The sequence below is a fragment of the Brienomyrus brachyistius genome, chromosome 1 (assembly GCF_023856365.1).
Source record: "Brienomyrus brachyistius isolate T26 chromosome 1, BBRACH_0.4, whole genome shotgun sequence".
Taxonomy (NCBI): Eukaryota; Metazoa; Chordata; class Actinopteri; order Osteoglossiformes; family Mormyridae; genus Brienomyrus; species Brienomyrus brachyistius.
Genome location: NC_064533.1, coordinates 47,655,480 through 47,683,381, shown reverse-complemented (window position 1 = coordinate 47,683,381; position 27,902 = coordinate 47,655,480). Strand labels below are relative to the sequence as shown.

Here is a 27,902-nt window from a genome sequence, read left to right as displayed (position 1 = left end):
AGATTCATTGCGCGAACCTTCGAAGGATTTAGCCTACAAAAGGTATGCGGAGGCTATACAGACCGCGTCCCTCGAAGAACGCAGCCGCTGAATTCAGACAAATATTTACGTAAGCTGATGTCACCAAATATTACGTAGCTTATTTCCGGTGAACGCGGAAATACGTAAATTAATGGTTACACGCTTTATGTTCCGTTGTGCGACACTGCCAAAGCGCATCTGTCGCCTAGTTTGCTGTGTTCCATACTAACAAAATAGGATAACATTTTTAAACTATGTAAAAATAGCAGTTGCTTATGTTTGAACACCAATGATTTATTACCATGACGTATTGCTTAAGATAATTACAATTTCTTATGCTTGGTTTTAACACTTTTGACACCTTTGGTTTAACGAGCGGGAAGCAGTACTGTTATGTTCCATTACGTGTGGTCGTTTCATTCTACGTGCTGGTATTGGGTCGCGTTAACCGTTAGAACCCGACAAACGCAAAATGCGTCGATTGTCGCACCCATTAATCTTGGGCCCTTTACTTTAAATAGGTATAACGCATATAAATCGCATATTGTTGGAAGCGAAAGAATTTACTCGATCCGGTCGACCAAGTTGCAACGTTGTGCACTAAACTATTCCAGAGTAATCCTGTGCGCAATGAGGCATATATTTTAAACATTTTCCGCCAAAACGCACCCATGATAATCCATCAAACATCGATATTCACATTAGACGGTAAACAAAACGCAAAATCGCTTCCGCAATGATCCACGTACTACCCTTCTGGGGAAAATATATATATTTCATAATATATGTATTATCCTATAAAAAAAGTCGAGCTCCGTCAAAACAGAGGAAATAGAATACACCCATTGTGTAATTGGAACACCTCCTACATGTAAACACAATGACGTGCTGCAGCGTTGGTTTGTTTGATGCCAGCTAACAGTTTCATTTATAGATTTCACCAATCCGCATATGTAGGCGGAAAAACGATAGCCAGGAAAACTCAGCATTAGACTCTAAAACTGTCTGTTATGTTTGTGTTTTTGCAGTGGATCTTGGTTTCAATTTTTTTCAGATGTTATAAAGTTAATAAATGTCTGTCACATAACTTCAACAAGTAACCAAAAAGATGAATAAACAAAAATATTAATTTCCTCCTGGCACTAACCATATATTCCTTCACAATACTAAGCCATTGAAAGGTCCCCAATGAAACCCCTGTATTCCCACATCATAGACACTCTAATCTCAACATTTATAAGATTTTAGTTGTAGTGCCTGCAAATTTTCATGTTAGATGAGACTAAAAATTGAGAAACTTCAATAGGCGCAAGTAGTTCTTTCTTCTCATACAAAAGGATGATATCAAGACTGTCAGCATTTACACATCAAATTATGACCGATGGAAAATGTCAAAATGGATAGAGTTGAAAGGACTAATGGAGCAAAACCTGTGCGAGTCACAGCTCAAATTAATGGTAGCACTCGGGACACTGAACACTGACATTTACAATGATGCTGGAGGATGACTACCAATAAAAATGTACTGTAACATTAATGAGTATTTCAGGCCAACGTGAAGAGTGCATATTGACATAGAACAAACAGTGACCATCCCCAGGAGGAGCAGAGGGATGATGAGATCGAAGAGAGTGTTTTAGCTTAAAAGTGAATGCCCTGTATTTATAGCAACTCCCTGATCTTTCGCACATTTGCAATCTCTCTGATCTCGGGCTGAGGTACGATATAGAGATCATTCAGTCCAAATTAAAAAATTAGATGATCAATGCGCATACGCAATTTGCTGAACAGTCAGACAGGAAGTGCAACTCTGCACGCTATATATGCAGAATCGAGAGAAGTTTTCTCTTCCTCGCGGCTAGTCATCTCAACAGCAGCACGCAGGCTGGAAAGCGACCCGCCATGCTTACAAATCCTGGTTACGATGTGGCACCAGGGGGCCCAGAGTCGCGGCAAGGGGGCATCTCCCGGACAGCTTTGGCCATGGGTCTGGTAGCCTTTGCATCTTTCTTTCTGGCTGCCATCTCACTCTACTACATCTTGGCCCTGAAGGCTGAGGTAACTGTTCTGCGCTCCCATCTGTCCTGGGAAAAAAACAACCACCAGCAGACAGGCAACACCGAGATGTTATGGAATGATATGGTAGGTCACCACTTCATGCGGTTCTCCTCCACCACAGATTCAACTCCGGCTTCGTCATCTTTTATTTTGCTTGAATTTCTACGACTGTGGAGAGACTTTAGGGAGGATGACTGTGCGTTGCAGTTTTTGTTGCTGTTTGCTGAAAATAAACACCTCAAAGCCAAACCTAAAACCATTTATCTCACTGGCAGGGTAGCGATACTTTTGTGCCCAAATAACTCCTCAGTTCTCTTCTCTAGTTTGTTTGACATGACTTAGGGTTAAACTGAAAACCGACGAATTTTCCATATTATATCCTGACACCTGAACGTGCTTCTTTGCCTCTTGTACAGTTTGGAAATAAACTTCTTCAACTGTGGTCCACAGCACTTTCCCAGTCCACATGAAGCAAGGCCCACTATGGAAATCCCAAAAACAATGGAACGGGGCACAAGAATAGTCTTGGAGAAACCAGGTAAATGTGTGGCTGTCCAAGGATTGGCCGACCATCGCTGTCTAGGAATGTCTAAGGAATGAGGCTTGTTGTCTACAGGCAATGTTGTGTGTTAAAAGGTAATATTTGCAATTAAAATGCCAGTACAAGAGCAAACAGTCAAAGTTTCCACCTGACTTGAAACTTGGTTGCTCATTTTTTTTTTGTAGATGTAAGAATATTTTTGTAGTGTGAATATTGTGGGTGTCTGGCTATCTAGTGTGAAATGTGTCTGTGCCATGCCTGCGTTTCCTGTTTGAGGTTGTCTTGCTGATAGAATATCGGTCTGCATTAGTAACAGGCTTATAGTGTCGTTGGAAATTATATAGTCAACAGAGGAGCTTGTGGGAGGAAATGGGAGAACTGTGATGGCAGGAACTACCTGGTATGAATGATTGTCAAGAAAAGTTCCACGCAGAGATCATGCAGAGCTGGATGGATTCGAACCTGCAGGCCCTGAGTGGTCAGTGCTGACAAACCACCCCCAAACAACATATCAGAAAGAATTTGCTCAGTTTCATATTGTACAAATGGAAAGTTGTGTCATTTTCTCAGTTTGAGTAATGTGAGAGGTTCCTAATTTGACTGTGCAGCAAGCGTGCTGCTAGAGATTTTTGATCCCATGAAAGCTCATCATGTTGCGCCTCACTGCAGACCAATGAAATTATATTCCAAATTTTTTGGGCCCCTGGAATCATTCCAACTTCCCCCCCTTCACGATGCCCCCATTGTGCAGTACCAGCCAACAGGGAAATTCTGAGAATGGAGAGTGAGGTTTGTGTGGAATCGTTTCTGCAGATACCATGATAGGAGTCATGATATTAATTTATTCTGTTCTGAACGGAGTCCTTTTCCCTCCCCAGTGTTTCAACCCTGCTTGCAGATGATAGCAGATAGCCAGAGAAGCGGCACTCTGAAAGGTAACCACCTGACTGGAAAGACTAGGGGAGATACATCACTCACCATCTTTCCAATAATTAGTGTGATATAGTGTAGAATAGCTAAGTGTAGATGATTCAAGAGACAAATAAAGCTCTAAGCGGCAATCTCGTGTTAACACAAACCTCGGTGCATTGTGGGAACGCATAGCAAAGTGACCTTTAATGAGAAGCATGAATATGCAGTACTGTGAAAAAGTATTAGGCAGTTATTAGTATTAGGCTTTTTTATCTGGTTAGTAATTGTATATTTACTTAAAAAACACAATGTAACACACGTCTGCGTTGCCACCTTCCTCTCTCTCCTTCTTATACTCCCATAGACATTTCTGCCGGAGCTTACATATTACTCACCTACAATGTTCGCCTTCCTGCCTGCGATGTCTCTCCTGAATGGTCTGCTGCTGTATCGCTGTTCATCCTGCCATCAGAAGCAGCAGCAACACCTGCCTGCCCCCCCTCCCCCGCTTTGAGACTCAAATCTTAAAATTTGGCCAATGTGAATTGGGACTTTGCCATCTTGCTCATCTGACTTCCTCTGCTGCTCCTCCCCTGGAGGAGGGCCCCCCCCCCTTTCTTTGAGTCTGGCTCTTCCTAAGGTTTCTTCCTTCGAGGGAGTTTTTCCTTGCCACTGTCGCCTCTGGCTTGCTCACTGGGGGCTTTGGGCACAGATAATGTGAAGCATTTTGAGGCCATGTAATGTGAAAATGCTCTACACAAATAAAATTGAATTGAATTGAATGAGAGAACAATACGTTTCACATTGTCCACAGCACAAAATTTGCACTGTTGGCACCATTGAAATGGACGTTCGGCTTTGGCACAATTGACCATAGATTTGGCTATAGTAGTCCGATCATGAATATTGACTCTTTGATGAACAGTTTTGTTGGAATCAGGAGTCGATGTGCACATTTAATTCTCCGGTGAGTTAGGCAGCTGTGGTTTTATGTTTTTTTGGATACAGTCTCGCTTAGTCTCGGACATCCCTGTCAGACGGCTTCCTCTTGCATCCACAGTTACTCCTGTTGGATGTGGTCCATCCTTCGTGGTACTAGGCTGACATTACCCTGGATACTGTGGTTCTCGATACACCACAAGAACTCGCTGTCCTGGTCACAGATGCACCGACAATTTGTCCTCTTTCGAACTCTGCTATGTCTCTCATTATGTTGTGTGGCTTGCAATTCAGCCTTCACACTCTGATCTTACTGATGGAATGTGCAACCAGTGAAGACTGGCCACCGGGCTGCCTTATTATAGGCGTGAAACCTCAACCACTATGTTGGCCGGTGTTTTGGTCTCATTGTCTAACTCCTGTATATGTATACACACACACACACACACACATATACAGTAGGGTTGTCTGCTTTAGAGATAAGGTGTGTTTTCTCTGTACTGTGGGAGGGCGTTCATGGTCTGCCCACACATTTCAGACGACACGTACACTGCTATTCCATGGCTAGTTGGCCTGAAGAGGGGCGACGCCTTGAAAGAGGACAAAAACACCATCCTGGTAACAGAGAGGGGGCTCTACTTTGTCTACGGCCAGGTAGGCACTTGTTCATTGTTTCCGCACACATGCCAACCCCCTACAGAGCTACATTTAGCTCAAACCAACAGTGCAGATCTAACTGTGAAAAAGAAGTGCATTTATATTCATATTCACAGTCTCAATAGGGACTCGTCACAATAGGGTACAGGGAGTCATTCTGTCATATGCACCAGCAGGTAACTGTAAGTTCCCTTCAATCTGCACCTCAGTTCTGCTAACTACTCCTGGCTTGAATTTAGCTTAACACTTCAGTGCTGTGGCTCTCCCACTTCACCTCTAGGGCGGGGCTGATATTCCTTTGACCCACCTGTATTATACAGTGTAAAATCTATGGGCCAGACCCACAAAGTGCAAAGATCAGTAAAAGATATGGAGGTACATAGACAATAGAAGCCCCTATTCAATAACCTAGCAAAAGGGATATTTTATTGTAGATTACTTGTTCTACTTACCTACATGTATTATAATGATTAAAGACACTGAGCTGTGGCCTATTGCTGCTTCCTTTTTGCCTTTGGAAGTCACAAACACCCACATTTCTGCTGGAAAAATCCGGATCTATAAATAAATCAATCTGTAACTTGTTTTGATAAAAAGCACTGGCTAGACAATTAAATAATAACCAGCTCAGTAAGTTCAGGTCTCTCTGTGGTCTCTGGGCTTGTGACATCAGTTACACACGTCAACCCAGCAGGACCAAAATGTCAACAGCACAGAAAGATAGTTATTCAGGTTGGAGCCGCACTCAGTTTTATCAAAACTAGACGTTAAACATCAATGTGAAGAAGATAGGATGCTTGGATCTTAACCACGGCATCGATTTCCTCCATCTCTACAAAAAGATATTAGTGAACGCAATTTCAGTGGCGTCCAGTAATCTTTTAGCTTTTTTCCGTCATGTCCTTAAAAATCTGTTGACACACCCTTAATTTCATTACTTGAATGTAATTATTTTTATGACTTTTTATTATGTCATTATAATTATGCAGTTGCCTTGTATTATTTTTTTATTATGTAAGCTGGAGATAGATGAAGCGTTATTCTTCTGCCAGGTTTATTACATGGATAAGACCTTTGCGATGGGCCATGTCATCAACCACATAAAACAAGAAAACGTTGGAAACCAGCCACAGATAATCCCTTTATTCCGCTGCATCCAGAACATGAACCAAGACTATCCGTACAACACCTGTTACACAGCAGGTATGTTCCCACCAGCCAGGTCACCCTTCCACTATTATGGAAACCACTTCTCCCAGTATGACTAATAAAACACACTGCCACCAAGCCACCTATTTCATAATCCATTGTAACCGTGGGTCTTTTATTTTAACATTTTCATTTAAGTTATTTCACCATTATTTTCCCCCCAAAGTTTCATACTTTTTTGAGACACCTGGGTCACACAGTCCCTTGGAGCATTTGGAGGTAAAGGGTTTTGCTCAGTGGCAGCCAACTCATCTCCTGGTGTCCTGGTTGACCATGTTTGGGCAACACTGGGTTTAGGGAGCAAGCGAGGCACCATAATTTACTCCTCTGGTTGTGTCTCTCCAGGGGTAGTGATGCTGGAGGCTGGGGACCGGGTGGAGCTGTTGATCCCTCGCCAGACTGCAAACATCTCTCTCTCTGGAGAAGACACCTTCTTTGGAATCATGGGGCTTCTGTGACATGGGTTATTTTTGTAGCGATGGAGGATGCCGTGGTTATGAATTGAGCAGCCCATGTTCTTGATAACACTGAGTGGATACAACCTGAATCATTATTTTTCATCTTCCGGAGCCTGTTTCATCTATAAGATAGATGGCTGGTCATCTTCTACATCTTATGAATTGGACAGTGTGACTTGGCACTTAACCATCTCTCCTATTTGACTCTCCCTGCCGGCCTCTGGAGGATGGGCTCCCCCTTTGAGTCTGGTCCCTCCCAAGGTTTCTTCCTTCTTGGGAGTTTTTCATTGCCACTGTCGCCTATGGCTTACTCACTGGGGGCTTTGGGTGGGGATGCTGTAAAGCGCTTTGAGACGATGTAATGTCGTGAAACTGCGCTATACAAAAATAAATTTGTTGTTTGTTGTTGTTGTATTTTTGTGTATTGGCGGCATCTTGGTCCCGCCGGGTTGGCTGGTAACTGATGTCACAAGGCCGGACACCACAGAGAGACCTGAGATCAAGCATAAATGCTCTGCTTTCTACTCTGCCTGCTGAATTTAACTAATGTTGGTCCTCAACTGCTGTCCCTCGGTTTCTTCTTATGGTGACACTGTATTATAGGAGAACCACTGTAAATGAAAGCCACCTTCGAAAGCCAAATTCTGTTTATGTTATACTGTAGCTGCAGGTGGATAGTTTGTTACATTTGCATGCATCTTGTCAACCTTTCCTTCTGTTTAGAACTTGACAGTTACATTCATTTGTGGGTATTTGTACCGAAGTTAGGGTATCTGATGTATTTATTCAAGTAGACGATTATAAATCGATCATTTTACCTATTTATACATATTAATGTTTTACCAGCTCTATTCGTGTTAATTTCTTCTACACCACTAGATGGAACTGTGGTGCGGTCAGTTAAAAGAGGATGTGGCAGAATCTAATGTCAGAAAGAGTGACCTACAGTGCGTTAGCTAGCAGTGGACAGGGAGAGGCTAATAGTATTTAAAATGGTGATCTGCATTATTGACAAAACTGCTCTGTCTATGCTGAATCCTCTAGACATGTCCTGAAATGAATAATGTATGTGTCTTACATTTTCCAGCTATGTTCATTTAGAGCTATGCGCAGAAATGAACAAAATGAGGATAGAAACCAGACAGGCTGTACTTACCATGTTTTTTTTCCTGCCTGAACCCATTTCCCCCAAAATTATTTTATTTGGGTTATGTATTTAAAACAACGAAATCCTGTTGTAAGACAAAGAATGGCTAATTGCTAATGAATATTAATGGTAACACATAAAAAGAAAATGTACCCTAGATACTCTTAATGAGGGAGAAATGAGCCTTTGAAATTTATGGTGATAACTGTAGTCGTTCTGCTACTGCCTACTTGGATCCAGTGGTTTAACAGTGACTGTTGGGAAGGCAGTGGCAACCACTGCACAGTATTCTTACCCACAGTGGGTTTCACAGCTTCAATTCTCTGCAATTTGAGCGGAAAGCTGCCTCTAGGGGGCGCTTTTGCCCAAGCCCTGTGAATGAGATGAAACACTTGATCTGAACACTGAAACAAGGTGAGACAGAGGTGAATGACTGCAGCTGCCAAGCCAGTCATCTACCAAAATGTCACTTTCATTGTTGTAACTGTCACTTCACTGTGTGTTCGCCATGTCTGTGGGAACAACCTGAGAATATCTGTCTGTAAAGATGCTGGGAGGTTTTAATGTACAGGGCGGGGTGGTTTATGCTGAATGTCGTGGTACTTGCAATTTTGAGATGCAGTCTGTCCAAAGGCCTTGTTAATTTCCACATAAATGAAATAATAACGATAAAAAAATCTAAACGACAAAGCAAAGTCAACTACAAATCAATCGACTGATTAATATTATATTTTATATATTATAAATAGGGTTCATAAGAATAATGATTGTTAACGGCTTGTGAAGCTGTATAATTTTGCCATTGTTTTTGACAAATTCACTGGAAACAAAGCACAGGTCGGGATCTAAGTAAGTTAGAACTAAAAATGTGAGCTATAACTTCATTTCCCTGATGGGGAGAGTGCTGTGGGTTGGTCAGCATTTCACAAGACCACGGTGTACTAAAGTACCTTGATAAATGTATTTCTTAAGACCTTGTATTAAGACCTAAAAGCAAACATACACCTGATGGACCCACATGACCCATATAACCAGTCCTCGCTTAGCAACCAAGTCCTGTTTCGTGAAAACCACGGTAACCTAGGCCTAACTGTGACTGTACTTCTGACTACTTCAGACTTCCATACTCAGATTCTTTTTCCGTTCATTTTAAACAACATTTTATACATTCTGCTTCAAAGATCTGTCTCACTGTGCTGTCACTCAGGCGTACAAAATTTGGTCGTAAATGTACGCATTTGTCGGAACATTATATATATTTTTTTTTTATTACCGTGATATTTGCGAATGGTCGCTAACCGAGGAGTGGCTGTGTGCAGTGACAGCACTGGAAGCAGTGATCCTGACCACGTCTACGGTAATGAGAGACTCTGGCATATTACTCCACTCTAGGGCTGAGAGCGTGACCCCCCTCAGTTACGGGATTTGCAGAGAGCGGCTAATTGTGCAGCTCACCACGCGGTTCTGCAAGTTGCACCCAGCTATCGTGTTCCTGTCTCCGGGGCCTCAGCGGGATCCTTAGCTCACGTTTCAAAGTTCAGCGGTACTGAGTCCAGGACAGCAGGACCCAGTAGGGAGTTTTATACATTAGCAGATATGGCACTGTTGGCATGTTGTATGTTGTATGGCACTATCCCACCATCACCCCCATCGGCTCTCGAGGCTTCTGTCCCGGTTTACAGAGCAACAGGGATCTGTTAGCTCCTCCAATTAGTAAGGTATAAAAAAAGCACATGTTCACAGTGGTGATTATACATACACACATAATAATATATGTGCAATATGACAGAATATTTATAAAGTAGAAAATGGCCTTTTGTGGGAAAACCATTCTGTCCTCCATCTTGTTTCCATACAGATGGGAACAAGATTGGTATCACTGGCCTACGGACATGTGAGTATTCTACCAAGGCCACGCTTGAACCAGCAACCTTGTGATCACAGACACAGAGGCGTAGTCCTCTGCACGGCTCCCCTCTTTAAGAGATACACAAATGTCAGAAATGGTTTTGACAATTTGATGGCGGTCGAACGCATCGTGGTCTCACACAATTTTCATCAATGTATAAAAGGGTCATAAACTAATATGGCCCCTATATTGTAGCCTAATTCATTTTGTGACCCAGCTCATATGTGATATGTAGCCATGTCCTGATCCGTACTGTTTGTAAGCACACTGTTTAATAAGAGATACCAAAACAGAAACAGATGGATCCAGTGGTTCTCTAATTAAGGGCTGAACTGTAGCAGAGCTGCATGTGAGACTAATTATCTTGTTTTAAAATGGCAAATGAATTCCTTGCCTTCTATTGTGAAACACAATAGAGTTATACTGATGCAGTTAAAAGACAATGTTGATGCTATTCAGGTCTGGCATGAGGCACCGCGAGCTGTGCTCTGGCCACTCTGAGCGACATCTTCCACCTATAGTAACTGTACTTGCTGCGTGGGAGGAACCTCATGTTTCTGGATGGCCACCGGGATGTCGTCAGAGGAAACAGACAGGCGTGAAACCCGGGTGTGAAGCACACCGGGGGGTGGAGGGACCTGAAGTGGTGATACACGTGTAGGGGGGGGGGGGGGGGGGTAGGAAATGATGCCCAGGAGCACGGCAAGAGAGCATCAAAACCAGGAAACAACCAGCTCTGAATTCCACGGTTCTACAGCTTGACACCAGAATGAAAGAGGGATCAGCAAGACTGGGCCTCAGGATGTGCAAGCAGCTAGTTTATATAAGCAGCAGACTTTGTTAACTGGTAGCACTGCCAGATCTGGGCAGAGTGGAAATCTCTTGAGTTTGAGATTTTAATTTTATCTGTCCTCCATGGTCAGAATGCTTCTGTGCATCATCTTTGCTGCCTTTACTTTTAATTATATTCTTAACAGGAATTAATGAACACAGCAGATATATGTATAAATGCAGAGGAAATAAACTGTAGTTCTCAGCAGCAGAGCTCTCACCCATTATCCTCACACTGTCATAACATGCTATGCATGCACCCGCACATGTCAAATGCTGTCTGCATGCTGTATGCTATCATCACATGCTACACCCATCCGTCCCCATATGCTATCATCCCATGCTACACCCACATGCTGTCTGTACATGCTATCGTCACATACTGTACTATCATCAGATGCTACACCCACATGTTATCGTCCCATGCTACACCCACATGCTATGGTCACATGCTATACCCACATGTTCTCCGCACCTGCTACCCTCCCATGTGCACCACACATACAGTACTATTATCATGTGCAAATTCCACATGCTAACCTCACATGCAGTCCTCACACACTATCTCACATTATGCTGATCTGCTATATCCATATGCTGTCCTCACACGCAACCCCCATATGCTACACCCTCATACTATACCTACATGCTATACCCACCCTACTTGCTGCACCCACATGCTATACCTGCATACTATCTTCACCTACTAACCTCACACACTTTTCTGTTGTGCTACTACGGCTGCAGTCCACCATCTGTGTGAGGTGGCCCCCAGCCTTCATGAGGGCAGCGGTCCTCGATGAAAGCACTATGATTGTGTGGTCCCCCGCCCCACAAGGCTCTCAACTGGCATCCGGCCACCCTCAGGCGCGTCCTCATTTTTATGTTAGATCGCTAATACCTCTGCATGTCTTTTGGCCTGGCTGGAGTTCACTTGCTGTTACCATGGTTAAGGCAAAGGAAACATCATGTTCTTCTAGCACATCTCCAAACATGCGCTAAAAAGGTTACTGTGAAATGCTGGGAGGTGCTGCCCGTCAGCTCTCCAGCCTGCTCGGTAAAGTGCACACAGGAAGTTCCTCTTCAGGTTTCCATTCTGCTCATGACTCTCGCTCATCCTCACAGCTTGTCAGAGTGCAAAGCCGCTTTCTGGCTGCAGTCCAGTGTGCTTCAGATCGTTATCTGCCATTTTGCTTTCTTTTTGGTCATCCTTTTGTTCTGCTGCATGATGCTGTGTTACAAAGCTATCGATTCAGGAATCTGAAATTAAAAATCTGTATATGAAAGTGAAGGTTGGGGCATTAGATAGACAATAAGGGTTCAGATCAGTGTTTCCCAATCCGGCCCTCAGGGACCCATATGTAGTCCACGTTTTTGCTCAAAAATGTGGACAAGCTGGCAGCGAGCTGGGAGGGAGCAAAAACGTGGACCGTCTCTGGGTCCCCAAGGAGCGGGTTGGGAAACGCTGGGTTAGATGCATAAGCAGAAAGAGTAATGGCATGCACTGCTGTTGTAGAGACTGGCTGTCAGCCCAGTTGCTGTTGTACATCACAAACAGCTTTTATTATACAGATATCCCATCTACTGCTTTGCCCCCCCCCCCCTTTGAAAATGAACTTACTGCTGTTTTGGATAAAAATCAGTTTCTGTATGACTGAAAAGCACAAATGGAATTTTAGCCTATCATTCGCGTGTTTCCTCACTCCCCGTGGGAACAGAGTTTGACCGTTTCCATATTCCACTACTCAAACATAACTCCAACATTTTACAGGTTGCCAATTCTGTTGGACTTCCATTTTCCGGTACCCCGGTTTCATATGTGGGCTCTGAGCCCAGTCACGGCGGGCAGCCCAAGCAGGGTGAACACTAGCCGTGCACCATGAAGTCCATGTGTGAGAGAAACGGATTGGGTTAGAATTTGTGGGGACATGAACTCTGAAACGGCTTTGAGGGGTGAACAGACTGAGCCTTCATCTACATGTTCTCATGCCTGCCGCCTCGGAAGGGTCTACAGCAGCGTGCTGTTCAGTGCTCTAAAAAATACCCTTGTGCTCTGCCATGGCAACCACGGAAGCTGATGTCATTCCCTTGTTTAGTTCTAGATTGTCGAGTGAGGCAGATTAACAGGCAGTGTGAACAGTGATTTACTTGTTACACGGAAACTGATTGGTTAGTGATTCCCAATAGACACAAATAACGATGGATTTATGAATTTATTAAAATGAGTCATTATAATATTCATTTTCATTATAATTTTAATCTTCATCTTTGTGTTTAATGTTCTCCTGTTTCCTTGGTTGCACCTGACACGTAAATGTCTAAAACATATGCTTAAATATGACGGTTAATAGGTAATTCAAAATGCATTTGTTATGTTACATCAGAAGATACAAATTCCTGTGGTATACAATTAAGCAAATGAGATAACAGTGAGCAGATTTGTAAAAAGCAATACATTTAATTTGAGGTTTGGGGATGCAAAATATTTGTCTCAAAGCATGGATTTTTGCTCCCGTATTACACAGCATGCACCACAGAAAGTTGCTGCACCTGACTCAGTTTTGCAGTCCCTTCCTTCGATCCATCTTCGTGTCTTGTCTCTGCCACATCTCTGGTAATTTCTCTCCCTCATCCATATTCCCTCATGCTGGTGCAGAAGCTGATTAATGGTGGCGGCTAAAGGTGAACCTGAGCTGGATTGCAGCCAGGCATCCTCCATTCCCGCTCTCCCCCATGTAAGCCCGCCATGGCCGGCTGGGAGCCATTCCTAGGAATGTGGGCCAGATAGTTGCAGGCAGATTGCAGCGGTGTTGTTCCGCTGCTTTACACGGGGTCACATGACCTGCTTGACGGTCCCGGGGGCGTCGGCTTCTGGAGGAGCAGCTTGCTGTCCCCGTGGAGCTTCAGCGCTGGGTTTCAGGGTCAGATAAATGATCAAGAGGTAACAAGTTCAAGTTCCAGCTAGAACTGGAACTCCCTATTCAATTAAAGGCAGCGTTAACATTTCTGTATTAACAGGTTTCAACTTGCATGTGGTTAGAGGAACAGGGTGGCACGGTGGTGCCATGGTTGGCACTGTCCTCTCACCCTTCTGGCACCCGGGTTTGAGTCTGTGTCAGAATTCCATGTGTGTGGAGTTTGCATGTTCTCCCCATGTCGTCGTGGGGTTTCCTCCGGGTACTCCGGTTTCCCTCCACAGTCCAAAAACATACTGAAGCTGATTGGAGTTACCAAATTGCCCATAGGTGTGCATGTGTGAGTGAATGGTGTGTGAGTGTGCCCTGTGATGGGCTGGCCCCCCATCCTGGGCTGTCCCCTGCCTTGCTCCGATAGGCTCCGGACCCCCGCAACCTTGAATGGATGTGTTCACAGGAGTTCATGCCTGTAATGGAATCGAGTCAAAGAATAATCAGTCACTGTGCAAAAATAAGGGAGCGTTTCTATGTAGTTCATGTGAGCTACCAGCTGCCCCTTATCTTCAATTACATTGAAGGTGTATATCTGCACATAGGGGTCGCTTCTCCCATGTACTTAAATCAATAAAAGCACTTAGCTGCTGGGTTTAAGTGCACTTTAGGCTAGATACGCACTTTGGGTGGAAACACAGCAAAACACGGGCGATCGCATGTAAATGACACTTAACTTCATTTCACTATATTAAGTCACACACCTCTGCATGGCCAAACGCAACTGTGTGGCTTTTAAGAAGTTGAACATGTAACATACAAACAAAAATTCTACAATATACATTTGTAAATAAATATTACAATCCAAAATGCATGTGAATAATGCATATAATTATATAAAAAGTTCATAACAATAGTATAGCAAAAAATATACAACTATTTTACAATTAGGCAGGATTCAGGTGATCTGCCTTGTCAACATGCCTAGCGGGAGAATCAATTAAGCTAAATGACTGGTCAAATATATAAATAATTCTTTCAATTAAAACAAACAAAAAAAATCAGTTCAAAGGATGTAGCGTGTCTTCATAATCCTAAGCCGACAGACAGAGGCATCCTCATCTTGATATACATCAGGGGTGTGGAACCTGATCCATGGAGAGCCGGTGCGGGTTTTTGGGATGACCTCTCAATCAGCCAATAATAAAGCAGCGATTCTCAACTCCAGTCCTGGGGACCCACTGTTATTGGCTGATTGAGAGGCCGTCTTAAAAAGCCACGCCCACACCGGCCCTCCGTGGAACAGGTTCCCCACCCCTGATGTACTTCAACTGACCGCCTGCATTGCATGTTCTTAGGTGGATCAAAGAAACGCTCCTTTTTGAATTCCAGTTTGTCCAATATTTTTATACACATCATGCACTTCATACATGCTACGTCAGGGGTCCCCATTGGAATTACTCAACCGGAGCACTTGCCTAATTGGTAACTGTTCTACGCTGAATGGGGTAGATGTGTGGGTGTTTAGCAGCAGTGACTAGCAATTGGCTTGGAATAATCACAACCTACACTGTACTGAATAAACTTGTTTGGACTGTGCAGTTGATTCCTTTATTATTTTATCAGCAATGCATTGAGATATTTCAGTCCATGCTACTAATGCTAGTTAGTAATGCTTACACTTACACCATTTCTCTTGCTTTGGCATATTTGCTTGAATATGAAATTTCTTCTAAATAAGAGGGAAAAAAGCCAGAGTATATGGATTTATTCTGAAACACAAAACTTTGTGTACCTGCAATGTTGTCTCAAAAGGTACCAGTTTAAGTTTGTCTGATTTGACCTACCTGTGAAACAGTCTTTTACCTGCTAAATCTCTTGTACATCAGTGTTTCCCAAACTTTTGCCACAGCGCACTTTCTGCAAGGCAACCGGTGTGCCTGTCCAAGCTTTTCCACGATACACTTCCCGAGTATCTGGTCCTGCTAATTAGGAGTCTGTTCAACGTCTGGAAGGTTGCTGGTTCAAATCCCACAGCTGGCAGAGATATCACTATTGGGCCTGTGATGAGGTCTTTAACCCCAAAAACTGCCCCTCGGGAGCAAGATAAATGGATGACCCTGTTCCCTGACCCCAAATGTCACTGGAGAGCAAGATATGTGGAAACTAAAATTTCATGTATACTTGTGTTTGCAAATGCTGCATAAAAGCATGATTTTATTTCTGAAACATAATAATATATCAGATGCCTATGAAAACAAACGATAGACCGTTTCTCTGAAAATAATTGCTGCAAACCGGGTGTTTTTGTATTGATTTGTTTCAAATGTTCACTTGCAATCTGCAGCAGAATGATTGCAGCTGGCTCTCAATTATTCATGTGTTTTTGTACCACTGTGTTGATGTTTGACTTCCAGGCCTCACAAGGAGAGAGTCATTCTCAGGAAAGTGGAGCCACATTTACCGGGACTTTCATGCCAAGTTGGAGACGCAATTCTCTGGATGATGCTGGCTTCTCAAAGGCCTGTTGAGGGAATGTCGTTACATTTGGATGTGGCCCCTGTTTGCCACATTCAGAGATTAGTCAGACCTTGATATTATGATCTAGTGCTTTTGAATGAATGAATGAATGAATGAATATGGGAATGAACATCTTTGTCATGGCATAAGTACAACAAGATTAAATTAGGAACTTCCATACTCGGTTATAGAAGTATAAAAATATAACAAAAAAAGATAAAATTACAATAAAGTAGTATTTTTTAGAAAGTAGCACCAGAACTATTACTGTATTGAAAAATAGCTGTTAAATAAAGTATAAACAATATGTACAGTTTAAGTACACATATACTCAGTAATTGACAGTATATATTTTTTATGTATGCGTGTGTGTGTGTGTGTGTGTGGGGGGAGGGGGGGGGTATGTATATATTATTTTGGGGGCACCAACTGTCCCCACATTATAATAAAAACCTGTTATTTTGACGTTGTTGGGACCATTTTTTCGGTCTCTACAAGGGGAAGTTAAATTTAATAAAAATACGCAATAAAAAAAATGAAAATGCCAAAAGTCTTGTATTTTGTTTGGTTACTTATGGATAAGGTTAGGCCTGGATAGGGGTTAGGTCGCCATGTTGGGAATAGTTTTTCCCCATAGAAGTGAATGAAGTCCCCACAAAGATATAATTTCAAACTTGTGTGTGTGTGTGTGTGTGTGTGTGTGTGTGTGTGTGTGTGTGTACACCTGGCTAGTTTTGCACTTGTAGTCTTCCTTTTACTTGTTACCAAGTCTACCTATTTCCCCCCTGTCTTAACAGGGTGTTTTTACCCACAGAACTGCTGCCAACTGGATGTTTTTTTTTTTGGTTTATTGCACCATTTTATGTAAACTCCAGACACTGTAGTGTGGGAAGCTTCCAGGAGGGCGACTGTCTCTGAGATGTTGGAATCAACCACGTCTGGCACCAACAGTCACGCCGCATTAAAAATGGCTAAGATCACCCTTCCTAGCTGCTGTAATACTGTACCCAGCCCATACAGTAAGTGAACCTCTTCCCGGTCTGGATGAGCAGGCTACTTGCGCTAAGAAGCCTGCCTACCTAATACTCCAGCCCGAGCGCAGACACGCAGTCTCACATTCCTCTTTTAGCACCGCAGATAAAGCCGGCGTTTGGGTTCCTCGGTAAATTTAGGTCACGATGCCGCCGGTCACGCCGACGATCCTGCACGCTGATGGTGCAGTAGGAATGTAAAGAGGATCTCCGCTGGAACAGCCCACGGCGCCGCTGTGGATATGCGCGCTCTGTAGACATTCCCTAGTCCAAGTTCTCCCTGCTGCTCAACAGTCTCCCATACAGACTCTGAATTCAGTTCTCCTTGCTTTACACGACGTGCGGTCACCGGCACCCCCTGTTTGTTGTAGCTCGTACAAGATCGCGCCTCCCCCCGGGGGACCCCCGGCCCCGTTACTTCCGCACGATTCCCCCTTAATACTATGCCCTTCTGTTTTCCCACCGGGAACATTCTGGTGGTCCCAGAGGGCCTGGCTTTGTCTGCGGCGGCTCTGTGTAAGCATGGAGCCCCCCCCCCCTTTGGGGTCAGCCGCTCTGCCTTTGTCATGCTGATGAGGTCTGGCCATGCTGATGCGAGCCGGACGGGACCATCTTCAGAATGAGAGAGGGAGGACATTTTTTCTGTGCGTGTTGCCGATGCCTGAACACTTATGCTCTCTGGTACGTCAGTATCTACCCTTCACATGCTATCAGCCTTCCCCCAGCATTATGATGTGCCATTATCCACCTCTGTTTGAGCGTGAGGACGACTCCACCCAGAATTTTTTAAATACTGAGGTCAAGAGTCGTAGTCCTTCCTAGGGGAGGGCATGATCCCCCGAGACTACAGAGTAACTTATGAATTTTTATGCAGCAATAATCGTTTTGAGAAATGATTCCAGTGACTAAAGATGTAACTCCACTCATGTCTGTCACTGAAACTCATGTTGTTATGGCTCAGGCAACTTCATTTATTCTTGCTCTTTAATCTGTACTTGAAGTCTGTGTTTTGCCTTTTGTATTAAGGACATGTAGAGTGAGATTTTCATTGCGTTGCGGAACTGACTGTTTACTGCGCATATGACAAATAAACTCTTGAATCTTGACTCTGCCTCTCTGAACAGTGGCCTTGCCGGTCTCATCAGTTCCTAGGCTTTCTGCTAAACAGCTGTAATTAGAGACCGGAGTCTTCTTGCTTTGCTGACTCCTCCCTCCTCCCATTTGCTCCACCTCACTCTCTCTCTCTCCCCCTCTCTATCTTGCTTTGCTCCTCCCTCTCTTAGGCAGTAGGGCTGGCCTTGGAGGGTCTGCCTATGGGAGCGGATGAGGACTGCTGTCTGTGCAGGGGGGCGTCTCAGCACGGTGGTGAGCTAGTGGGCCTCTCTTCGCTGGAGGTGGGTCCCTGTGGCCGATGATAGGCATCTCGTAAGGAAGAAGGTCCACCTGGATGGGTGGCATCACAGCCAGGTATGTGCCGTTTTACAGCTGGGCCGCAGCTCGGGCTGCGTATGGGTCGGCGTCCCGGAGAAGCCTTTATTTGTTTTTATTTGTCTATTTGTAGAAATATTTTTGTCAATGGGAGAATCGGGCACTCCAGGGTTATGATGTGTAATTTTTAAGTGACAGGTGGTGTGACATTTTGAAATGATTCATCCTGAGCATGTTCACTGTTTATGAAAACACAGGGCAGGCTTGGTGATTGCGGCCCATTCATACGGAAGTAGATTTCTGCTGTTTTCCCCATTTATGTTAAAAATGTCTGTCATAAGCCAAAACTGGACGTGCCATTTGGCACAGCTTGTGTGCATGAATTTCAAACCCCCTGGTACCACCCGGTTCTGCCTTAGAACCCCCCCGGATGGCTCGGCCTAGATGTGGGGGGCACTGTTTGGGCAGATGGAGCCTTTTGAATCTCGCCATCGATGCTATTGGAAAACCCCCGATCTGCTAGGTCAGCCTGGTTTTAGGGGGATCCTCGCCGTAGCCCCAGCCCCCCCTTGAACACCCCCCCCCCCCAGAATGTTTGCTGGAGTCTGTATTACCCAGCTAATCCACACCCATCTGCCGGCTTGCCTTTTGGATGGCAGAGCTGGCAGAGGGACCACATTGACGAGGAGTTTCTCCTAGCAGATCCTTCAGAGATGCCTATTCCCACCTCTGCCCAGTGCTCCCAGCTCCCCCAGCAGCCGGCCACAATAATCCAGTGTTAATCATTTGAACACACTGTGCTGGGCTGCATTAGACTGGCTCGCTCTCTCCTTACAGCCAAGTTCAAATTGAAAGAATAGGGAGCCGTCACGAAGTGAATGGGATTGCAGGTATATGTCTGGGTTGACACAAACACAAGTGTTGGTAACACCTTCTTGTTGGATGTTGGCTTGTTTGTGCACCACTAGCGTGTGCGCAGACACGCAGCCGTCAGGACTGTCGTGATGACCGACAGCTCCCAGGCCGGTGCTCGAAACAGTCCGACTCCCGAATCCCCCAACAGGATCCGAGATGGATGGGGCTGTCAGGGTAGCAGAGAGTGCTGGTAGGGAGCCGCTTCCCCATCTGTGAGCAATCAGGAGAAGGGAAGAGCGAGGATTGAGCAGAAGCAGCCCCCCCCCCCCCCCCCCAGATAATAGAGCCTGAGAAGCTACTGATGTCCCGGAACCTTCTGGCTATAGCTACTGGATCGCGGGTAGCGCCGCCCCAGGACATACAGTAGCCAGGATGTCTGCGCGTGCAGCACACCAGCTCTCCTTTGTGTCGTTCGCATGGGGTGACGTAGGCAGTGGTGGCTCCGCTAATCCGCGAACCGTCAAATAGCGATGCTAACATTTCCATTAGCTGTGCCCACCACTGGTTGCTGTTGCCCAGAACGTGGCCCTGTGGCCTCACACCTGCAGGACTGGCTTTGTGTACATAGCATTGCATGTTAAGCCTCTGCGTGTGTGGGCAACACAACAGTCCAAAGACCTGCTATTTAACTTATTTAGTTTCCCTGGGTATGTTTAGTGCCCTGTGATGAACTTATATCCCTTCTGTGACCTTTAGGAAGCAGCGTTTCATATAAGTTAAGTGTCTTAAACTCACTATAGTTTTGGGAGCTGTACTTCCTGTTTGGCTGCCACTCTGTCTACAGAAATAGATCCCTTTCGCCACAAGCTCAGGTGGCCCCCCGCATCCCGCAACCAGAAGTCACATGACGGAACTGGGTCGCAGGATGAACCAGAAAGGGACATGCGAGATACACTATTATTGACTTTTCCTCCAAGTCACTTGCAAGTTGAATCCCAGCTCCACACATTTCAGCATGCAACACCTACAGCACTGTGCAAAGGTCTGAGGCAGTTGATGAGAATGACTGAAAGATGGGGCTGGTGTGAATGTGATGTCTGTCAGCCATTTCCAAACCTCTCCTAAAATCGCCCCAGTGTTTGCCGCAACCACCCAATACACCCACGTATTTTTTGACTGTGCTGCTAACTCACCTTGTACCAGTGTTCAGTATTTCATTCATGTTTTTTAACTCAATTAATGAATGAATTGCTTGACTGATTAATTAATTAAGTGCATTAGTAGTGAAATTTAATGAATACATGGATTGACTGAGGTGTCCCTGAAGGTAGCTTTTGGAGCTGAATCGGTCTTGTTCTAAAATCCAGCAAGATATCTGTGCCGTTTTGGAGAATGGTTACAAATTCTTGTTAATGTTTATTGTGTCACTGTTAATTTCCAAGCGTTCTAATGTTAAATGGTGTTTTTCTTGTGAGCAAATGTACTGTACATGTATTACTCTGATGAATAGCCTTAAACATTTCCTTTGACTGCCTAAGACTGTTGCCCAGTGTTGTATGTCTGATAAGGTGACGGCTTATGGCTGTTTGGTTTGACCTACCTGACAAACAAGTACATCTGTCGCTTCATGGCTATGAGACCAAAATGAAAATAAAAGCTTGTAACTGTGAAAGTCTGGAGACCTTGTGTGTGGGAGAACCGTGGAGAAACGTGTGCCAGTCCTGGAGAGATTCCCCTTCGTCTGCTTGTGTCATGTGATACACAGCTTCTTGTACTATAATTGGACGCGGTGTCGCCGAGGGTAATGGGGTCAGGGTCTGTGTCTGGACCAGTCAGGTCTTCCAGTTTCGGGGGCACCGGCATCCCTGGTGGGGGGTTCAGGTCATGTGGATCTTGTTTGGAGTCATGGAACCGACATGAGGAGCTGAGTCTGTGGCCTCGGAGGTCATGGGTACAGCGATAGAACTTAACACAAAATGCATGTGATACAATTAATTTAGTTCATTTTACACCACTGATCCAACCAGAGGTCCATGGATAACTTTTAGTTATATTGCAAGTCCTTAGGACTAGGAGCAAAGATAGGAAGTCTGGGAAACCAGCAGAAACATGTTTGGAAGGCTTGGGGATTTGGGCATTCTGCATCGCAACCCAGAGACAGCTGAGGAACGTGGAGCTGGAGTACATTGCTGGAGGAAGCGTTGCACGTTGGGATTGGCCAGGTGCTGAAGGAGAGCAGCACATAGATGCCACTGCATTCCAGGCATGGCTGAGTGACTCATGGGTCCAGGCCTCTTCGGAAGCTCCCATTTGTGAATGGGATCTTCACATCTCACTTTGCTTCCTCGCTCCTTAAAGTGGTAGATACACTCCTTGACTTCGTTAGAGGTCTCGTGAGGATGTCACAACATGTACCTATTCAGAAATATTTTTAACAGCCTATTTGTTTAGCTGGACCAAAGCAGAATAACGTTTGCTGGGTTTGACCCTTGCAAATAGTTTCATGTACTATCCATTGCTTTCTCCAGTGCTTACTGTCTACTTAATCAGCTTCACAAATAATACAGTCCCGTGTGGTCCTCACCCATGCTTAAGATCTGCTTGTGAGGGCAAGATCAAGGGCAGCAAGAGCCTTTCAGCAGGAAGCTCTCCTGCGGTGTTCTCCAGGGACGTTCTCGTGATCTGTCAACAGCAGAAACCCATTAATCTGTATGGCGTGTTTTTTTTTCCCCAGAGTTCTGTGCTTCAGAAGGACCCTCAAAGTTAAAGATGGGCTTTGAAGCTGATTTTCCAAACTGCCTGAGAGGTGCTCAGGCCTCTAACCAGAGAATCCTCTGCTCACTCGGTCCACTGCGCTTCTTTTTTAGACCACATGATGGCCCCGTTTTGTAGGAACAGCCTGTGGTCCACATCTGGCTTCAGCAGTTTTATTAATTTATCTGGCCCTTTATCCAAAGCAACTTGCTAGAGGAAAGGGCTATAATTTGTGTGTGTTCCCTGGGATTTGAACCCATAACCTTTGCATGTTGAGCTACAGGGGCCACTCAAGCCTTTGTTTGGACTTTACTGCTCATGCCACTCATATGTCTACCTCTGTGGTGTTCCGTGCTACGACAACAGCTTTCAAAGGGCTTCTTAAAGCAGAACTCTCTGCACCTGACAGACATAAACACGGGGGTAGGTGTAAACATAGATTTATGTGTGAAAACAATCAAAGCCCATCAGCACTGAAATATTCCGGAAAAAAACACAAAAAAGACCCTGTGAAATATATCTGCATGTCTGTCCACTTCAGAGGTGAGTCACGATCCAGACCAACAAAGCAATCAGTGACCAGAACCAGAGCCCCTGTATTTTATTTAGCCGAATTTAAAGGCGACATCCCATAATACTTCCCTTAGATGTTGAGGTACCATAGAAACCAGATGGCCTCTTTTAATGATGATGAAGATGCGCAGACAGTATAATTATAATTACAGTAAAGATGACCCTAGGGGAGGCTGGCCAGGTTCTGTGTGGATGGCTGCTGAATGTTAACGCAGTGGTGTGTGCGTGCAGGTGCTGCACAGTGGGCCTCCCAGTACACAGTGTGATTCCTGCAGGCCACAGTGTGCAGAAAATGTGTGTAAAAGCAGTTCTCCTTCAGTGGAGGGTAGGCTGATGATACCTCACCAAGGTCAATTTGGGTGTTATCACCGGCTGCATTCTGATGCAGTGACGGGGCCAGTGGCATTAAGGATTCATTACAGGGCCGGGGCGAGGGGCGGTGCTTTCCAGGAGACGCTTTGTGTGGCTGTCCAGTGATGGTTGGGTGGTCCACCCCTTTGTCATTGTCAGGGGCGTTGCCACGGCTGCATCTGTTCCTTAGGCACGTTCTTCTCTCTCTCTCTCTCTCTCTCTCTCTCTCTCTCTCTCTCTCTCTTATCATCTCTGGCTCTTGAGTGATGTTGAACCTGTCTGTCTGTACTGCCCTGGAAACTGGCAGGCGCTGGGGCCTTCCATGAGTCTAGCCTTCTGGGGGCGGGATGGCCTTTGGTGGGAGTGATGAACGCGAAAGCGAGAGGCTGACACATAACCCACCAACCGACTCACACCCCCCAAACCCCAAACACCCTCCCCCCCCCCCCCCCCCCCCCGCCACCACGCAGCAGGGTTGTCGTGGCAACAGGAAGCAAATGAATGAATCGCATCATGGAGCAAGGGAGGGTGCGCAAGTGTGAAATCGATTCGCCGGCGTGCAGGGGCACGTTGCTGGGACGATCCTGTCCACGGGTCTCCGTAGAATAGGATTTTCCGGTAGGGTTCTGCTGGTTTTCATCCGCTGTGTTCCACTGTCGCGTTGGAGTTCACGTGAGTGGTGCATGTGTACGTTGTTGCTGGCAAAACGGGAAACGCGGGCTTGTGGGCAGACTGGGGGGAGGGGGGGGGCGGGGGTGTGGGTCTGGGGCGAGGGTGGGGCCGGGTCGCCATGCAGTTGCTGGTCTAATTTTGTCGTGCAATGCGAAAGATGCGAGAGTGAAAAATCTGGGCCGGGTTTGTTTTATGAATGAAGGCATATATGAAAGGTATCCAATCGATCTGACCCCTTCGTGATGGCTCCCCAGTCTGTGATATTAAGGCAGACAAGGTCCAACATGCCGCGTCATCCCAATAGCGTGGTGCCGGGAAGAGTGGGTGCAGCCCCCGAGAGATGCTGTGCACGGCGGCTGCATCACGCTGCGTCCAGGGGCAGCTTGGGAACCATCCCTTCCCTCCTATTTACTGCCTTGCGTCACTGAAAAATACAACTATATTTTAAAGGCTATTGAACCCTCTGCGAAATGTAAATTTACCGAACGGCTAAAACACAATGCAGAGCAACCGCGTCGCTGATTAGCTGAATGGTTTTCCGCACGGCCCGTGGTGTCGATCGGGGCAACGGGCACGTTAGAGTATGGGCCTCTGGGATGCCACACCTCCTCGCTTTTCTCTAGGTCAACAGGCTGGGTCAACAGTTACAACCCTGAAGTTCATATCCCTCTACGGCTAGGGCCACCTGGTCCACTGGAAACATATGTTTGTAGGGGAGACACATGAAATAAAGCCAATGGATACAATGGGTCATTATCATTTCCTCGATTAAATATTAATGGACATAATTATGCTGAGGGCTCTTCTGTGCCGTTTCATTCTGGCCATGCCGTCTGCATTGTTCAGAATGATAAAGCATGATAAAAATATGGGATTGATATACAGCACTTGGATTGAATTGAAAGTATAACACCAATTCTCAATGACATGGCTTCGCCGGTTGCTAATTAAAGTGTTGTTATAGAATATCAAGAAAGTCCATCCCTATCCTCTGACCTGCTGGTTTAAAAGCTCAGCACGGAATGGTCTGACTACATGTTTCGATTGTAAAAATGTTTATACGAATACAAATATGTAAAGTGAAATTACTGAATTGGACGTCTTAATGTATGGGGCAGCTTTTGCATTAGCCGGCGTCTGTTTAAATGGGTGAACCCCCCCTTTACACGTTTACATTTTTGGCGATCATGGGTCTGTTTAATTCCCTGTCTCTTCACTCACTCAATTCTCCGTAGCGTTTCACAAGCCGGGCACAGCAATGCTAGGGGTTGCCTGGTGACCAGATGGGTTTGTTTACACTACAAAGCGGTGGGAGGGGGGGGGGGGTAAGGGGGGGGGGGGTGCCCAGCGGCTGGTCTGGAAGCCGGGCCGGATAACTGGACTTTCCCAGCCCCGAGACTGTAATCCACCTCTGAGCAGAGCTGTGGTCACAGCCGAATTTCTGTTGCCGTCTCTCACGGGAAACCTTAAGTTTGCGATTGCTCTTCCAGACTGGCAGAGGCTCCTCACTCTGCTCTTTTGTTTGACTGATCATGTGGTTTTTAATGTAGCTCTGGACAATTAGCAGAACCAACAGTTAAGCCCTTGACATCATGTTGGCATTGGTCAGCCTTTATTCATTTGATTTCACAATCCAACTCAGCTGGCTAATGGTGTTTTTACAGTCTTTTTCTCTCTCTCCTTCTCTCTCTGTCTCTCTCTCTCTCTCTTTCTCGTTCTCTCTCCCTCCCTCCCTCTCTCTCTGTCTCTGTCCTGGGTGAACTCTTTACTCCCATACTGGGACAGCTGAGCTGGGGTAGGAGAAGTCGCAGAATCCTAGGACTTGATCACAGGCAGCTGTCAAACATGGCTCATAACATAAGCATCGTCGGGACATGCGAGGGATTCTAGGTTGACTAGTCATGGTTTTCTCGCAGGTCAGAACACAGGGAAGCCAAGGTAAGCCCAGACCTTTTTGATCTTGGGGTTACACCTTGTGTGGGCGTCTCTATTACCTATTAATGGGGGGTCTCTCAGCTTTAAAGGACAGGTTCACTGCCGCCGAATGATCCTCTTCTAATCGACAATGGTTACTCCATCTAATTTTGGACCCCCAACCCCCCACCGCGCCCCCCCCCCCCCACTCGCCGGCAATAGCAGCTAATGAGCTAAATTAGTGCGAAATCCTTCAACTCCTGCTGCAGAACAGCATCCCCTCGTGGGATGGTGCAGATGGCCGCTCTGCCGCCGATCCACCAGAGGATGAGAACAGAGTGACGGCTGTTGGGTATTAAGGCACAAAAAAGGCTCTTTTTCTTCCGCGGCGGGCACTTTTCGCAGAGCTGTACTCATACAATGCCAGCGCAATGTCCTGTGTCTGTGAGCTCGATGCCAGGACCTCCCTGCTTCATATCTATGGCTCCCACTTCACGCATCACATGTCTGTCTCCATTATGGGCCATTTCTCACGTGTAAAATATTTTTATACTTGAGGGTTTTAGGTTTCATTGTAGCCTCCTGCAGTGTCAAGCAGGGAAGCAGATATTACAGTGGACATGTTTAGGAAAAGACGTCAGATTTAAGAATCCTGGCACGTTTCCTGTAAGCATGTCCCCGAACTGTGGTGTTTTGATTGCAGGTGTCTGCGCCAGCAGGAATATTTCCAAAGCCGTTGATCTCCAATACTACGCTCTCCTTAATTAAACTTCCGCGATACCATAGTGCCACCAAATGCACTGCGGTACTTATGCTGCATTTCTGTGGGTATTTTTTTTTGAAGCGTTGTTGAGGAGAAGAAGTGATGCGTCTTTCATCTTTCAGTAGCAGGTAGTCAGCTGACCCTGGGCTGAAGGTGACCACTTCACAGCGCCATGCTTGTGGGATTCGAGATGACGCACCTTCTATGAGTCGTCACTTAGTCAAATACTGCAAGGTGTTTTGTTTAAGGCAACTGACCTTCATGCATTATTGTGCTCGTAATGATGTTGTTATTAACTGCGACGGTTCCTTTATTTGCGGAAGGCAACGGTCAACCTGGAAAATCACTTTAGTATAGTCATCCTGAGTGAGGGTGTGGGGTTTTAGCATGAATTAGCAAAGCATCGCGCCCTTAAGTTAGCGTCAGTCCTCCAGAAGGGGTTTGGTTTTGCTTCCAGTGGAACGGTTCCGATTGTTATTGCTTATTTGAGTTCTTTGAGGAGGGAAATGTAGGTTAAGCCCTCTAATGCAGTTCTTCTGCTTTGTGGGGGCATGGAGCTTTGATTCTGAAACGGACTCCTGTGTTTTCCTGCCACAAACGCACGTGAAATGTGTCAAAACCCTTCAGGCTGTGTGGGGTACCAAGGCAGAGCTGGGAAAAATTATAAGCAAAGCCTTGACCTTGTGCTCCCTAATTACAGACTAACTGCTCACAGCCTCTGTGGTGTTAATTATTTTTTTTTTTACTAAAAATCCATTAACATTAAATGAGCAGGGGATGAGCGAGCCGTTTTCCAGGAGGATGTGGGAAAGAGGAAGTCATTGCATGCTGCTGATTTCTTCCTGCAATGGGCAGAAGTAATACGACCAAATGACTTAGTAAATGATGGAAAAAAAAGCTAAGGTGTAGGTAGGGATGCAGTTGTGGATTATGGGCCCCATGAAAGTTTGTCATGTTGGACACTTGCTTAGTACAGCACAGAAGAGGAGCAATGAATGCTGGGTGAGACATGTATAAAGACAATTCATTGTATTAACATCGCTAAGCTAGAGCTTAATTATTCCGCAGCAATTGCATCTTATGGTTCACGGTTCTGTGACTTTGCCTGTCTTCTTTGCTTGGGGGGGTCCAATAAAATGCCAGAAACTAGGGCTACTCTTGCTGGGCAGAAAGGTCAGTTGTCTGGCTGGATCATCGCTGCATTTGATCTCGATGGTGCACCGAGCAAAATGGAGGCTACCCCTCTGCACAGTGACATTTTACTTTCTAATGTGCCATTCTAAATGGAGATTTTGTCTGGAAAACACCTGTCAGGGCGGCCCAGCCGGCCCCCTGATTCAGCTGGAAAGAACTCAAAAGGTCAGTGGTGTGAGACTGTAGCTTCAGTTTCTTGAAGCAGATTGGCTTCACCTCTATGCTCACATACTGTATCTCCGGATAAGAGAACAGCTGC

General features: G+C 45.5%; 2 protein-coding genes and 1 long non-coding RNA gene across 4 annotated transcripts in view; 2 read left to right on the top strand and 1 right to left on the bottom strand.

Annotated features, from left to right (window-relative positions):
• Positions 1 to 19: 19 nt before the first annotated feature.
• Positions 20 to 7,209, top strand: tnfsf13b (TNF superfamily member 13b). Its single transcript, XM_049019864.1, has 7 exons — positions 20 to 42; positions 2,074 to 2,163; positions 2,530 to 2,617; positions 3,499 to 3,555; positions 5,010 to 5,125; positions 6,181 to 6,331; positions 6,683 to 7,209. Exons 2-7 carry the CDS (start codon positions 2,146 to 2,148, stop codon positions 6,793 to 6,795), a joined length of 543 nt encoding a protein of 180 aa, XP_048875821.1. The 5' UTR covers positions 20 to 42; positions 2,074 to 2,145; the 3' UTR covers positions 6,796 to 7,209.
• A 3,520-nt stretch (positions 7,210 to 10,729) lies between these two features.
• Positions 10,730 to 13,678, bottom strand: LOC125746179 (uncharacterized). The gene is made up of 2 exons (XR_007398873.1): positions 13,233 to 13,678; positions 10,730 to 11,956 (listed from the first exon to the last, which is right to left on the bottom strand). It is a non-coding gene; the product is annotated as an uncharacterized LOC125746179 (long non-coding RNA).
• Positions 13,679 to 18,363: 4,685 nt separating this feature from the next.
• Positions 18,364 to 27,902, top strand: part of myo16 (myosin XVI) — an 83,928-nt gene continuing 74,389 nt past the window's right edge. Inside the window, exon 1 of one of the 2 annotated variants that reach the window (XM_049019848.1) lies at positions 18,364 to 18,606. Coding sequence is in view for 1 of the 2 variants with exons in the window: in XM_049019843.1 (XP_048875800.1) it covers positions 25,674 to 25,710 (37 nt within the window). In the remaining variant the exon portion in view is untranslated. Of the gene's footprint in view, positions 18,607 to 25,556; positions 25,711 to 27,902 lie in introns of those variants that run through there. The other variant, XM_049019843.1, reaches the window with a different exon arrangement.

Bases quoted from the DNA above. Each gene is read 5' to 3' on its own strand.
- tnfsf13b (XM_049019864.1), top strand. The intron at 2,618-3,498 runs GTAAATGTGTGG...TTCCCTCCCCAG, and splicing joins AATAGTCTTGGAGAAACCAG to TGTTTCAACCCTGCTTGCAG. The intron at 6,332-6,682 runs GTATGTTCCCAC...GTGTCTCTCCAG, and splicing joins CAACACCTGTTACACAGCAG to GGGTAGTGATGCTGGAGGCT.